At 45.3% G+C, this 15,544-nt stretch overlaps 1 protein-coding gene across 12 annotated transcripts in view; it reads right to left on the reverse strand.

The window, feature by feature from the left end:
- ATP9B (ATPase phospholipid transporting 9B (putative)) overlaps positions 1-15,544 on the reverse strand; it is a 254,172-nt gene that overhangs the window by 192,649 nt on the left and 45,979 nt on the right. For 11 of the 12 annotated variants that reach the window (XM_058691769.1, XM_058691763.1, XM_058691764.1 and 8 more), the window contains one exon: positions 10,721-10,829. In XM_058691769.1, the coding sequence (XP_058547752.1) occupies positions 10,721-10,829 (109 nt within the window). Of the gene's footprint in view, positions 1-10,720; positions 10,830-12,409; positions 13,310-15,544 lie in introns of those variants that run through there. The other variant, XM_058691770.1, reaches the window with a different exon arrangement.

Here is a 15,544-nt window from a genome sequence, read left to right on the forward strand (position 1 = left end):
AAAAAAAAGTAAGATGCTCAAGTTAAACACACATTTTTTTTCTTATTCTATCAGGAAACAAAGTGTGAGATAGCTTTAGAAAGAATATGGAAATAATGAAATATCGTGGTAAGAAACAGAGATGAAACACTGAATGTTATTCACCGGACCCCTTCCCTTCTAACACGGTCTCACTATCTGAAACAGTCTACCATCCAAATACCAATGAAGAGCCCAAAATTGCCAGAAGAGACCATGCAGACAGACTTGCTGAGCCAACCGACGTACACGTTTTGCTGCAGCAAAGGCAGAAATAAGTATCAACAGCAAATGACCACCTTCACTAAATAAAGATTTTGTAGGAAAGTACACGGGTTTAAAACACTTACTAAGTACCTCACTCTTAAATATTTTATCAAGCAACAAATACAAATGAAAATTATGTGGTCTTACTATAGACAAGATACTTCAAAGTCTTGGTTAAGCCTGCTGGTGTCTGCCTAAGAGAAATTTCCAACCTCTGTTTTCTGTGGTTAGAAAGACTTTTTACACCTCTACCAAATGTTAAAATACAAAGTACTGTTAACACGAACGGTTCATAATTAACAAGTTCTAAGACTCTCAATCACGAAAACCAGAAACCTGATGAGAAAGCAGGCGCCTGCAAATGTACAAAAATCCCAATGCCCCGCGATTCTGTATGGTTATGTTACCGCTAAAAGGGAGATGAACTAAATATGGCTCAAAATCGTCCCTAGTCTCTCATTTCCTCTAGATTTTCGCTCATCCCACGGCAGTTTCTTGCTGCACAAACACTCGCAGCGTGGAGACTAACATCGGGCCCTTGGTACAAGAGAGAAGAAACCACGGGTGAGGATAGTGAGCAACCACGAGCCTGTTCATGAGGGTTCGATGCCACTGGTCTAATTCACGAGAAGAAAATCTCCAAATAATGAAAAAAGAAAAATAACTGAGGGAGGGAGGGAAAGATTCTAAGACGCTGGAACATGCCGAAAAGGAACATTATTTAAAACTGGAATGGAGCCGGCACGGAGATCTGGATGAATCTGGAGAACTCAAGGCAAAGAATGGGGCCCAAAGAAATCTGACACATTTCTCAAAGGCCTGAAAAAGAAACTTTATTTTTTTTTAAGTGTATTTATTTATTTATTTTGAGAGAGAGAAAAGGGGAGGGGCAGACTAAGGGAGAGAGAGAGAATTCCAAGCAGGCTCCACATCACATTGCCAGCATAGAACCTGACGTGGGGCTCGATCCCACAAACCATGAGATCACAACCTGAGCTGAAGCTGGATGCCTAACTGACTGAATAACCCAGGTGCCCTTTTAGTTTTTTTTATTTTTTAGGTTTGTTCTTTTTTTTTTAAGTTTATTTTGAAAGCATACTGATCTGGGCGGGGGGGAGGGAAGGGGCGGGGCACAGAGAGAGGGAAAGAGAAAATCCCAAACAGGCTCCATGATGTCACCCTGAACTCATGAACCCTGAGATCATGACCTGACCTGAAATCAAGGGTCAGACGTTTAACCAACTGAGCAACCCAGGTGCCTCTGGAAAAAGAACTTTAATAACATTAAAAACTAGTTTTAAAGGAACTAACTAACCATTTGCGGTAAAAAAAGACAGGTTCCCTTCTCCATGGAATAGACACCTGAAATGTAAAATTGCAAATGGAGGGAAACATCAGCTATGAAAAATGAAAACACAGAAATACTACTGTAGGGAAATTAAGATATTCACACTAGGGTTAAACAGCCTTTCTAGGATTAAAGTAAAAACCACAAAGGAAAACAGAAGGTTTGCATACATAAAAATTATAAACTTATCTACATCTAAAAGAAAAAGATAGGGGCGCCTGGGTGGCTCAGTCTGGTAAGCATGCGACTTCAGCTCAGGTTGTGATCTCACTGTTTGTGTGTTCGAGCCCTGTTTCAGGCTCTGTGCTGACAGCTCAGAGCCCAGAGCCTGCTTCGGATTCTGTGTCTCCCTCTCTCTCTGCCCCTCCCCCGCTCAAGCTCTGTCTCCCTCTCCCTCTCTCTCTCTCTCTCTCTCTCAAAAATAAACAGTAAAACAAATTTTAAAGAAAAAGATAAAAAATGAGTCAAACAAGATAAAAATATTTGTCACGTGATAAGCTTCTCTTAGAGAAATTCTGAAAAGGTAGAAATGGACGTATGAAGAAAGACGAGTAAACTCGTATAAAAGACCACGATAAACAAGGAAATGTGAAAAGGTCAGCAGCAAGCAAATCACAAGGAGAGTATTTTTCACCAGTCAAGGCAGCAAGTTAAACCCAGTGCTGTACCTGACGCGAGCAAGGATGCTGGGGGAGGCGCGAGCGGGCACACTGGAGCGCACGCAGGCCTAGGGCTGTCATATTTGATCTGCAAACCCCTCATTTACTGAAGCCCTCCATCGTCTGAGATCCTGCCAGGTGCCAACAACCCCGGAACCTTCAGGGAAAACAGCCGCACGAACACAGAGCAGAGGACCCAGCAGCACAGCGACCAGCACAGTAACAGCAGCTACCAGAGGGAAGGGGCGGGGTGCTGGCGACACACACACCGCCACACGACTCCACCTGTGCCAAGGTACGTCGTGTTAGCCGGCGTTTCTTGTTACTTTCACGTATTCCGGGCCCCAATCTCCAAACAACGCGATAAAAGACACGTGGCGCACCAAGGCCACAAAGAAATGAATTCACACAGATCCTCCCAGGATGAGCTGAGAAAGCACGACGGGTCACGCACAGCCGGTCCCGAAGCTATGAATCTGCTCCTGTGTATATGTCCCACCCGGGCGGACCCGCGTCCACCGCGTGCAGCCACAGAGGACGGAGCAGATAAGATCATGAATCTCAGCTGCTGATCGGTGTCGACCTACAACAACCTACGACAACCTACGACGACCGACCGATGGAGACCTACCATACAGATCTGACAGATCGAGAGCCGCTACTAGACTATCCAGAACATTCTTTTTTTTAAGTTTTTTTAACGTTTATTTATTTTTGAGACAGAGAGAGACAGAGCATGAACGGGGGAGGGTCAGAGAGAGGGAGACACAGAATCTGTAACAGGCTCCAGGCTCTGAGCTGTCAGCACAGAGCCCGACACGGGGCTCGAACTCACGGACCGCGAGATCATGACCTGAGCTGAAGTCGGCCGCTCAACCGACTGAGCCACCCAGGCGCCCCTCCAGAACATTCTTGAACTGATACTTCCCAAATGCTGCTCAGCCCACAGATGCTGAAGACCACCCAAGATGAACGGGAAGCACCGAGCAGGCCCTGACCTCATGAGAAAAGACGCACTGTTCTACTTGATCTGCACCATCACAGAAGTGGACGAACGAGGGATGCCACACGAATAAGAAGGAAAGTCACCGATGCCTCTCTGAGCAGCAGCTGCAGAAACCCACTCCGATGACTTCTGAGTTCATCAGCTCCTAAGCAATTTCTGATGGGAAAATGTAGCCAACATTTGAGAATACTATTTAAAAGAAACCCAACTATCTGAAGACATGACTGTCACAAAAGGGACTCCTTCTTGCCAAGTGGAAGATGCAGTAACCCAAGAAACCAGTTACATGTTAGGACATGCCTGGGAAGTGTGCACTGCCCACAGACGGTGTGTAAAATGCACTAAAGAGGGATTTTTAAAAGGAGATCTTTCAAGAAAACATTACTCACAAACAGTAAATTTCACTAAAAGATGATAAAATTTTAATAGGTATTTCATGATTTTTTATGTAAAAATAACAGTAAGAATTTTAACAAGTATGTGACAACAGTGTTGACAGAAAGAATCAAAGATGCTAAAATACACAGGAAGAAAGAACATTGTCTCAGCGGGTCAAGTTCCTTTCTGGCAAGGAAACTGGAACACAAGAAACACCTAAATATGTGAGCGTTCTCTCTGACAACTACACACGCACACAATGTACACAAGTTCAAAGACAACAGACTCTCTTCTCTCTTTCATATGTCTAACACGTTGAACAACAGAATGCCATAACCATTACAAGAAACAGGTAAGAGCCACCGGAAATCAGTCATCACCAAGTGTAAAGAGAAGCCACAGCCCAGAATTAATTCCAGATCATTTCTAAAGCTCCACATTAGCTTGAGGTGGGCATCTGGAATACACATTAATAGTGGGTGACGTGATACAGTCCTACTGACATTTGATGGTTGATTAAAACAAAAGCAAGTAAACAAAAACCTCTGAGTTTATCCTGTCTGCTAGAATACTACAGGAGCTCTTTCAAAACCACAGTCCAGGACTCACTCGTGTTTGAATCCCCAGGGGGGATCACAGTGCCGACCACAGTGAGTACTAAGTATCTGGAACTGAATCGTGAACCAGCCAGCAGAATGATTATAGCCCAGTATGCAATTTATACACCTCTCTGGAGCAAAGGTTAAAAAAAAAAAAAAAAATAGCACTGATCCCAAGAAACCAAAAGCAGAATGACCCCACAATTCAAATTCCTCACCAGGGATTTCTGAAAAGCTGCCAACAATTTCATTTTCTCCTCCTTAACTCTGATGGACGCTATCCATTAGGAGAGAACCATGAATCATAAAGCAGGTCACAAACAAGGAGAAAGCAAAGAACGGAGCAGGAGCAGACGTGGAAAATTCCCACATGACAAGACAGCCTCTCAAGCAGCAAAGTGTGCAGTTGGCTAAAGATCACCCGGTGTCGACTGAGCTCGTGCACCAGTTAAAATACTCTCTGCTTCTAACAAAGCACCCTCAAGACCCGAGCATACTTAAAAGTGGTCGTGGCTTTCCTTTTCAAAAGAAAAAACGGAGCAGGGAACATCTTCCCAGAGTATTTCTACAAGAATGTGTGTAAGAACTCCAAATACAAAATTCAAATACTGTAAATACAATAAATACGATAAGACAAACCGCAGTTAAGTCACATAAGGAAGGAGCCACCAATGCCATTCAAAGAACACATAACCTATGAAATGCTACAAATTAAGGAGATGAGCAAAGAATATTCTTCCCAAGAAAACAAGTTTCAGACTAGCCAAGAAGCATTTTTTACATTTTTACGTGCATTTTTCACATTCTAGATTTTACTCATCAATCATCTGCGTCAGAATAACGAGCCACAGAGCAACGTACAACCCACAGAACAGCCACATGAAGTCGGAGGGGGCTGGGCTCACACAGCCGCTCCAGCGAAGCTGCAGGGACTCGGGGGCCTCAGGCCCCTCCCCTATAAGGTGGAGAGAACACCAACCTACCTAGGATGGCAGTTATGCCAATGAGCAAGTCACCTGACACAGATCACAGAGGAGGAAGTCAGAGATAGCCACACCGTTACCATCTACGAGTAAAACGTCCTTTCAAACGGGACCAACGGTCGTCAATTTGGTGTAAGAAGGTAAATCTCCGTTTGTATTTGAAATAAACCCACTGACAATTATTTTTAAGATCTTCTGAGTTCGAGTATCATAGAAGGGTAAAAGACCTAATTATTAGTATGCCTTCGTCAACAGTTTTTACTATTTTTAGGTGACAGCGACATAACATAAAATCAGCCATCGTAAGCGAGTACTACAACGGCACGGGGTATATTCACGGTGTTTTGCGACCCACTCTATCAGGTTCAAATACATTTTCCTCACCACAAAAGGATGCGTCAACCCACTAAGCAGTGCCCCCCACAACCTGCCTTCAGTTCCAGTAATCTACCTGTTCCCATACTTCACGTAGATGACGTCGTACAGTCCGTGACCTTTTGTGTCTGATTTCTCTCACACGGCTTTTTCGAGGTTCACTCATGTTGTATCAGTATTCATTTTTACGGTTGAATAATACTCCAACGTGAGAAAACAGCACAATTTGTTTATCCACTCACGCGCCGATGGACATTTGGGTTGTTCTCCCCCACTGGCGATTATAAAGGGCGCTGCATGAACGTGGCTGCATGAGTATTTGCTCGAGTGCCTGTTTTCAATTCTACAGGCATTTGGGAACATCCGAATTTCTCCTTCACTCGTGAATGGGGCACACAATTCTTGGTTGGCAGTTTTTTCTTTTGTCATTTTAAAAACGTCATCCACCTCCTGTCCTCCACAGGCTCTTACTCGAGAGGCCTTGTGTGTGACAAGCTGTCTCTCCCTTGCTGCTTTCAGAACATTCTCTTTGTCCTCCTCGGGTTTGAACTGTCTGATTACAACGTCTCGGTGTGGATTCTCTGCGTCCGTCCTTCTAGGGATTCACGGAATTTCCTGAACGTGTAGATTCATGTCTCTTAACAAATCCGGGAAGTTAACGGCCATTATTCCTTCAAACTTTCTCTCCGCCCTCTCCCTCTACAACTCCCACGACTCCCACTGCACGCACATTAGCGCATCTAGTGCTGCCCCCAAGTCTCTACTTAACTTTCCTCGTTCTTCTTTCCACATCTCAGAATGGATCATCTCACGTGATCTAGGTTCAGGGTCAGGGATTCTTTCTCCCGGACACTTAAATTTGCCACTGAAACTCTCGAGTGAGTTCTTCTTGCAATTTATTATAATTTTTGGCACCAGAATTTCTCTTGGCTTCCTTTTTATCATTTCTATACCTTTACCGATCTTCTGTTTAATACAGTACATTGTTCTCCTGATGTCTCTTAACATTTTTCAGTTGTCTCCTTTAGCTCCGTGAGCATACTTATGGCAGGTGAGTTAGACTTTTGTCCAGTAAGTCCAGAATCTGGGCCTCCTCAGGGACAGCTTCTGTTCCTTTCTTCTATGACTGGGCCACATGGTTTCTCTGCATGCTTCATAATTTCCTGTGGAAACCTGTACATTTTGACTATTATAATCTGGTAATTCGGGAAATCAGTCACGTCCTCCTCTTCTGGGTTTCTTTTGTTGCTCAGTATATGCTGTAGCCGTGCACGTCTAGTGACTTTTCTAGAATCGTTTTGTAAAGTGTGTATTCCTCGTCATGTGTGGTCTGTGAAGTCTTTCAGTCAGTGTTTTGAAAAAGATTTCCCTGCAAGGGAGGGGGTGAGATTAAGAAAGAAAAGGAGGGATGATGGAGGGAAGAAGGAATGAGAAGGGGAGGAAGAAAGGGAGGAAGGGTGAAGGACAGGAGACGGAGAGAGAGAGGGAGGGAGGGAGGGAGGGAGGGAGGGAGAGAGGGAGGGAGGGAGGGAGGGAAGGACGGAGGGAGAGAGGGAGAGAGGAAGGGAGGGAGGGAGGGAGGGAGAGAGGAAGGGAGGGAGGGAGGGAAGGAGGGAGGGAGGGAGGGAGAGAGGAAGGGAGGGAGGGAGAGAGGAAGAGAGGGAGGGAGAGAGGGAGGGAGGGAGGGAGGGAGAGAGGAAGGAAGGAAGGAAGGGAGGGAGGGAGGGAGGGAGGGAGAGAGGGAGGGAGGGAGGGAGGGAGAGAGGGAGAGAGGGAGAGAGGGAGGGAGGGAGGGAAGGAGCGAACAGCCTCTCCCAGCCTTGGCAGGCTGGCTGTCCCGGGGCACCCGGCACTCGGCAAGCTGTCTACAACTCTGCCTGAGACCTCATCTCTGCTTGCAGTGAGCCTAGAGACTGGCTAGAGGCAAAACACTTTCTTGGGGTCTTTTCTGAGCATGATTCCGTGCCGGCCTTGGATGTGGCTTTCAAAACTCTCCTGTCAACACACTCACTTCTGAAGGCCCCAATTTTCCAAAAAATCCTGTCTCCAGCTCCTTCTAGCGGGCACTAGACACTCTCTTCGGTGTGTCAACTATCACCTATCACCCCCCAGCCACTGCTGCTGACACAGGCTTCCGAAATGCCGACTGTTCTTTTGGCTCTTCTGCCCGGAGTCACACCCAATCAGAGGAAGAGAGACAACCGTCTTGAGTCGGTCCTTCAAGCGGCCCTGCCAGGCTGGACAGACACAATTCTCGCAAGTGCGTGCCGCTCCACTACCTTCAGAGCCACGGCCTGGAGTCCCAAACTGAGAATGTGGGCTGCTCTCTCTGAGGCAAGTGCTCGACCCTTCACTGCTTCCACGCTCAGGAGGGCAGGCAGGACTGCCGACTGATGGTTCACAGATATCATCATGCCATTTAGTTTTGAATGATACAATTAATACACGGAAACGAATCTCTGCTCATTCCAAATATCACAACGAAAACAATTTAAAAACTAAGCCAGGACCTATGCTATATTCCAAAAAAGACACATCAAAGGTACACCTAATTTACCTGGCCACTCTGGGGATTCCTTTTTTCCAAAACTTCACCTCTTCTCTACAACACACCTTTCCTCCACCATGCCATTACTTCATACATCAAAACTCTTCACTAGTTAACCGTTCAATTTAATCGCAAGAGTACAGTCTTTTCAAAAATGGTACTGGGACAACTGGATACTCACACACAAAGGAATGTGGACCCATGTCGTGGACCCACGTCATACACCCACACAAACTACAGAATGAAAACGGATCACACATCTGAGCGTCAGAGCTAAAAGCATAAAACCCCTGGAAGAAGATATAGAAGTAAATCTTTGCAACCCTGGGTTGACAAACTGTTCCTTCGGTACATCACGATGGCACAAGCAATAAAAGAAAACACAGATGAGCAGGACTTCGTCAACATGAAAACTGTTGTGCGTCCGAAGACACAAAGAAAAGGAAAAAAACACAAGCCACCGAATGAGACAAAATATGTCCAAATCACAGAATGACAAGGGACTTAAATCCAGAATATATAGAGTTTTTCCAACTCAATAAATACAAAAAAAGAACCCAGTTCCAACAGTAAGCAAAGAGTCTGAAAAAACACGTCTCCAAAGCAGACATACAAATGCCCAATAAGCAGATGAAAAAGACGCTCAACGTCATGAGTCATCAGAGAAACACAAGTCAAAACCACAACGAGCTACCACTTCACGCCCAACAGGACGGCTGCAACAAAAAGACAGACGCTAACAGGTGCCGGTGAAGACGCAGAGAGACTGGACCACTCACACGCTGCTGGTGAGACAGCAAACCGGTAAGGCCAATCAGAAGAGGAGTTTGCAGTTTCTCAAGAACGTGGTTACCATACAATCCAGCAATTTCACTCGTGGCAGGTATGCTCGCAGAAGAAGTAACATCACGTTCGTACAGAAAAACCGCACGCAGACATTTGCAGGGGCATTCTTTACAGTCGCCTCAAGTGGAAACAACGCAAATGTCCACCCACTACTGAATGGGAAGCAAACACGGCACGCCACAGAGAGGAGGAGCCCTGGGCAACGAAAAGAAAAAGAGCGCTGCCAGGCGCCACGCCAGCGATGAACTGATGACCCGTGACCACAGGACGCCGGGGAAAGAGGCCTGTGACACCAGCCCACACGCTGCAGGCTTCCGGACACCTGCTCCTCGGGGGCAGACCCATGGAGACAGAAAGCAGACCAGGGGACGGACCCGGGGCTGGAGGAGGGGCAGGAGGGGCAAGAATGGGATGACGGCTAACATATTCAGAGTTTCTTTCTAGAACGTCAAGACCGTTCCAAAAGCAGAGGGCAGTAATGCTTCCATAACTCTGTGAACAGACCCAAACCACTGAACTGTACACTTTAAACGGACAAACTTTACGTTACGTGACATCTGTCCAAATAAGCTATAAAAATATTTTTTTGGAGAATTATTTCAAATAAATAATTCAACGTACAAATGTCCCCATGTAATCAGAAGGTACAAACTCCACTCTAAACCTCAACTTTGAGGGGCGCCTGGGTGGCGCAGTCGGTTAAGCGTCCGACTTCAGCCAGGTCACGATCTCGCGGTCCGTGAGTTCGAGCCCCGCGTCAGGCTCTGGGCTGATGGCTCGGAGCCTGGAGCCTGTTTCCGATTCTGTGTCTCCCTCTCTCTCTGCCCCTCCCCCATTCATGCTCTGTCTCTCTCTGTCCCAAAAATAAATAAAAAATGTTGAAAAAAAAAAAAAAAAAAAAATTTAAACCTCAACTTTGAAACAGGCTTTGAAGTTATTATGAATACGTATTTAGTTTTTCGGTGCCTTCCTTCATTGTCCCTCATTGATGTGATCACTGTCATGGTGTCACTGTCACTTTTTGACGGGCGTAATGCCCACCCACAAATGCTTTCCCCACACTCTTCCCAATACATCGTTTCTTTTCCACTGAGACTGAGAGACCAAATAAACAAACTCTTTAAAAACATAAATTAAGCAAGGGTTAAAAGCCCTGAACGAAGTTAAGGAGAAATGGGCATAAAGTGGTCCCACTTTGGATCATGACATGAACTGTAGGTGCTCCGAGACCTTGCACTTAAACAGTTTAAGGCCCTGGTACCAACTGTCTAACCCTACGACTGTGTTGAAAATATAACACAAACAGAGAGGGCAGGTAAGGTGATAGAGGGCTTCACAGAAAATGTCCTGCACCAGCTGGGTTTCACACGTGTCTACGTGCACACGCCTCATATACAAACCGAGACAGAGCGCACCACACGACCATTTCTCGGTGCGCATGTGCGCATGTGTGTTTAAGTGTGTACATGTTTATACTCATACACACACATCCCAGCATCTGGAGAATGAATAAAAAATCTACCTTGAATTTGTAGGCATTACATTATCGTAAGAAAATTAATTAGATACCATATGTAATTGCATAATACTATTTTCGGTAACAGAATTATGACGTTTTCTTTCATTTATGTTAACTCTGACGTGATGGCTACATTAAGCAAACGATAAACTAAATCAAAAGTGTCTTGCTGACCTCTTACTGTGAGCTTGCTGTATAGCTGTGAATTTACTTCCTTGTCTCGCTGAAAACGCCGAAATTCATCAATTGCTTCCCTCATGATGGTAACAGCCAAAACGAATCCCTATGAGACAAAATAAAATCAGGTATTTGAGAAAACTGGATTTTAAATAACAAAACAGTAACAAAGTTTTACTCCCCACCCCCCACCCGCCAATTTGTTACTTCTAAAACATAAATGAAAACAAAGACCAAAAGGAACAATGAAACACCACTAAAAAAATATAATATATAAGATTTACGATTCTATCAGCCAAAAAATTTTTTTAAATTCGTATCATAGCTTGTACTTCAAGCCAAACATCAGAAAGGACTTAGTAACCGAAAAATAAGGAAACCAACAATCTTCAAAACCCCATGAATTATATTTAGAACATGCGAGCATTCAAGTTTAAATTAACAAAGACTGACATCAAAATCACACATTTCCTATACTTCTCTTTCTGGTAGAATGAGATGTGTAGCAACAGGAAGCTATCCCAGCACGACAAGTTTCTCCCCGTGGCAGCGTCTACAGACACACGTGGGGCACAGGCACAGCCACCACGCTTTTTCTCACTTTTTTAAAAAAATATTTTTATTTAAACTTACTTTTTTTTATTTTGGGGGGGGAGGGAGAGAGAGAAAGACAGCATGAGCAGGGGAGGGGCAGAAAGAGGGAGAGAGAGAGGATCCCAGAAAGACTCCACACTACCAGCGCAGAGCCCGACGTAGGGCTCGAACCCACAAACCGTAAGATCCTGACCTGAGCCGAAATCAAGAGTCGGACGTTTAACCGACTGAGCCACCCAGGCGCCCCTACTTCCTCACTTTTTAAGTAAAACCCTGGACAGATTAACTTGATGCTATCTAAATAAAACTTTTTTCAAAGTGTATTTATTTATTTTGAGAGAAATAGAGAGCACGGGAGTGGGGGAGGTGCAGAGGGAGAGGGAGAAGCTCAAGCAGGCTCCGTGCCGTCAGCGCAGAGCCCAACGTGGGGCTCGAACTCACAAACTGTGAGGTCACGACGTGAGCCGAAGTCAAGAGCCAGATGCTTAACCAACTGAGCCACCCAGGCGCCCCTACAGAAAACCTATGTACTTGGAATCTATTGTGAAATCTATTACACCGCTAACGTGGCTGGAGTCATTTTCAAAGGCTACTTGGGTGTTTTCTGACACATTACATGGCTACTCTTCAAGTCAACCTCTCTCGGACCACACTGTCCAGTAGGCTTCATTTGACTGATGAGCATCCCCCCGTCTACTGTGAAAATGGCCAAGGCAAGGCCGGGCAACTCCCCTTAGGGGACAGTAACCTGTTATCCCAGGGCCGTTTTTGTGTCGCCGACAGGCTACACCACGTGGGCCCCTGGAACCCGTGGTCCTTGTGTTTACTGAAACACGGCCGTCCCCAGCGCATTCAGAGTTGTGCCACCATCAACACCATCTGACTTTCATCACCCCAAAGAGAAAGCTCACCCCCCTTTCCCATCTCCCCTGCTCCCAGCCCCCTGCAACCATAGCGCCTCTTCCGGGTGACACGGTACGGTTGGCATTTTCATGAACTGCCAAACTGCTTTCACCACTTAACATGAGCTTACTGGCCATATACACGTTCTCTTGGGATAAATGTTATTCAGATCCTACACCCACTTTTTACCTGTGTCATTCATCTTTTCACGTGAAGTTGTAAGAGCTCTTCATGTGATTCTGGATATAAATACCTTGTTAGATATATGATTTACAAGCGTGAGGTTACACTTTCCAGGTTGTATTGTTTCACTTTCTTGATAGCGTCCTCTGATGCACCAAAGTTTTTAATTTTCATGATGTCCAATTTAAATTGTTTCTTTGGTCACCTGGGCTTTTAGTGTCCAAGATCCCAAAACTCCACCTCTGTTTTCTTCCAGGAGTCTTACTGGGTTCAGCTCTTCCATTGAAGTCTGTAACCCATTCTCGGTTACATTCTGTGTGTGACAGGAGGCAGGGTCCAAATTCATTCTTTGGCTCTGTCTCCACTGACCTGTCTTAGCACCCTTGCCAAAAATCAAGTTGTCCTAAGTGTCAAGGTTTGTTTCTGGACTCGACGTGTATCCCGTGATCTATCCTTCAGCTGGTACCACACCTTCTTGATGACTATAGCTTCAAAGTAAGTTTGGAATGGGAGGCAGGAGTCCTCCAATACTGATCTACTTTCTAGGTCGCACTGGCTACTCTGCGTCTCTTGTATTTCCATATGAATTTTAGGATCGGTTTGTCAATTTCTGCCAAAAAAGCTACGTGGGATTCTCACAGGGATTGTACCGAATCTACAGATCAATTCGGAGAGTGCTATGGTTACAATAATATCAAGTCTTTCAATTCTTGAACATGGGATGACTTCTATCTATTTAGATCTTTAATTTTTTCAAAAAACGTTTTAAGTTTTCAGTATGAAATCTTGCATTTTAGCTAAATCTACTATTTCTCCTTTCTGATGCTTTTATAAATGAAATTACTACACTAATTTCATTTTCCGGTGGTCACTGCTAGTATACAAAAATATAAGCGCTTTTTGTGTATCTATCTTATACCCCGTAGCCTCACTAATTCCTTTATCAGCCCCAGCAAGTCTGTGTGTGTACTCCCCAGATTTGCCTACACACCAGGTCATGCCACTTGTCAACAGAGACAGCTTTTCTCTTTCTTTTCCATCTAAATGTCTTTTAGCACATATAAGACAAAAAAAAAAAAAAAAAAAACACCATGAAAATCCAAAACAGGAAATACCAAAAATACTTTAAAGAAATTTAGTGTTATCAAAAGCCTTAAAATTTATACACATTTTAACCAAACAGTTCCACGTCCGGAAAGTTTTCCTAAAAAACAAACAAAAAACCAAGGATCCCGGCATCAAATATAAAAAACCGGAAATAACCTAAATGTCCACAAATAAGAAAATTCCTGGTACATTCGTACGATGAAATACCGTATTTCCTTAACTCAAAGTTGCCGTCAGTCTCGGGTGAGAAGACAATACCACTTTAAATACACCAATTCTAAGTCACAACTCATTGTCAGTAACGTGAGAAACACGCATCTACCCATCCGGGAAAGACAGTTCCGTGAGCCATTCTCACATAGAGAGTTTTTACTATTAGGACTCACGTTCACCACGTAGAATTCCGTAAAACTGTGTTTGTGACGGACTCATCGCGAGAGGTAAGAGGAGAATGGCTGTCAAGCACGTTACTTACACACTGAAGACGGTACCGTTAACGGCGAGGGTCGATCAGGCGAGCGCATGGCCATCACCTGGAAGGTGTTCTGCTCAAGCCCCACCTGAAGAGGGCGCCTTCACCTCTCCTCTGTGAGGCGCAGGTCCCAGATGTGTGTGTGTCATCTAAACTGTGCAGGTGGATCTAACTTTCACCCTTTAAACCTATGGCTTAAAGACAGCAAAAGTGAATTCTCCATTCATCAAGGAACTTTAAGCCACAAAACCTAAGAGTTCCCAGTGCTTCCGAGAACTCGAGAAGTGAAAGTAGGCTTCTACTTCAAAGCAGTAACATTAGAAAAGATGCGACAGAGGGTTGGGTCCCAACTTGTAAAACAGGAGGTGAGCGCTCTTGGGAGGAAACAGAGCCCTGAAGACCGCTGGTGCACACGAGCAGCTCGCAGCCACGCTCCAAACCTAAGGTTTCCCCGAACACGTAACAGATGTGGAGGCCACTCCCGTGCCACCACGTCCGTCTCCGGCTTATCTATCCCGAGAAAAACCCCAAAAGCCAGCCTCAGAACATAAAGCAGATTCCAAGAAAGGCACAGCTGAGGCCAGGGTTTCCTTCATAGGCACTGGAGTCTACGACCCACGGACCTCCACCCTGCAGAGTTTACATCTACTGAGTCTTAACTGGGTCACTGCAGACTGACGGCCTATGGAAGTTGTGGGTAAGTAAGTCTTCCCACAGGAGGGGCCGGGCCTTCCCGCGACCTCAGCACCGACCACGTCCTCAGCACCGACCACGTCCGAGACCGAAGCTACGGTACCGCTACTGGAAAACCCAAACTGGACACGAGGGGGTGACAGTACTTCAGTGACACAACAGTATTTGAGGTCAGCCTGTTAATCAGAACGGATGACAGGAATGTCTCACGTGGCCGGTCCACGGGCCATGACTAAATCTTGTTTCATAAAGTGGACTTCTTTTTTCCTACTTCACCAGACGACCCAGGAGTCATGTAAAGTAACTGCCAAAATAATATGCATTTTTATAAAAAGACAAAAAATTCTATCGATATAATACCAGTTTAAACTTGAGGGATTCTTATATACCAGAAGCTTTTTATTTTAAGTTGATTTATTTACTTTGAGGGACAGAGAGAGAGCGCGAGCACGAGCAGGGGAGGGGCAGAGAGAGGGGGAGGGAGAGAATCCCAAGCAGGCTCCACACCGTCAGAACAGAGCCTGATGTGGGGCTCGAATCCATGAACCGTGAGATCATGACCTGAGCAGAAGTCAGATGCTTAGCTGACTGAGCCACCCAGGAGCCCCCAGAAACTATTTTATGGGGTTTTTAAAATTTTTTTGAATGTTCATTTATTTTTGACAGACAGAGAGAGAGAGAGAGCACGAGTAGGGGAAGGACAGAGAGAGGGAGACACAGAATCCAAAGCAGGCTCCAGGCTCTGAGCTGTCAGCACAGAGCCCGACGCGGGGCTCGAAGCCACGAACCATAAGACCGTGACCTGAGCCGAAGTTGGACGCGTAGCCGACTGAGCCCCCAGGCGCCCAAACTTTTCTATGTTTTTTGAA

This window comes from Neofelis nebulosa, chromosome 11, assembly GCF_028018385.1.
Source record: "Neofelis nebulosa isolate mNeoNeb1 chromosome 11, mNeoNeb1.pri, whole genome shotgun sequence".
NCBI classification, from domain to species: domain Eukaryota; kingdom Metazoa; phylum Chordata; class Mammalia; order Carnivora; family Felidae; genus Neofelis; species Neofelis nebulosa.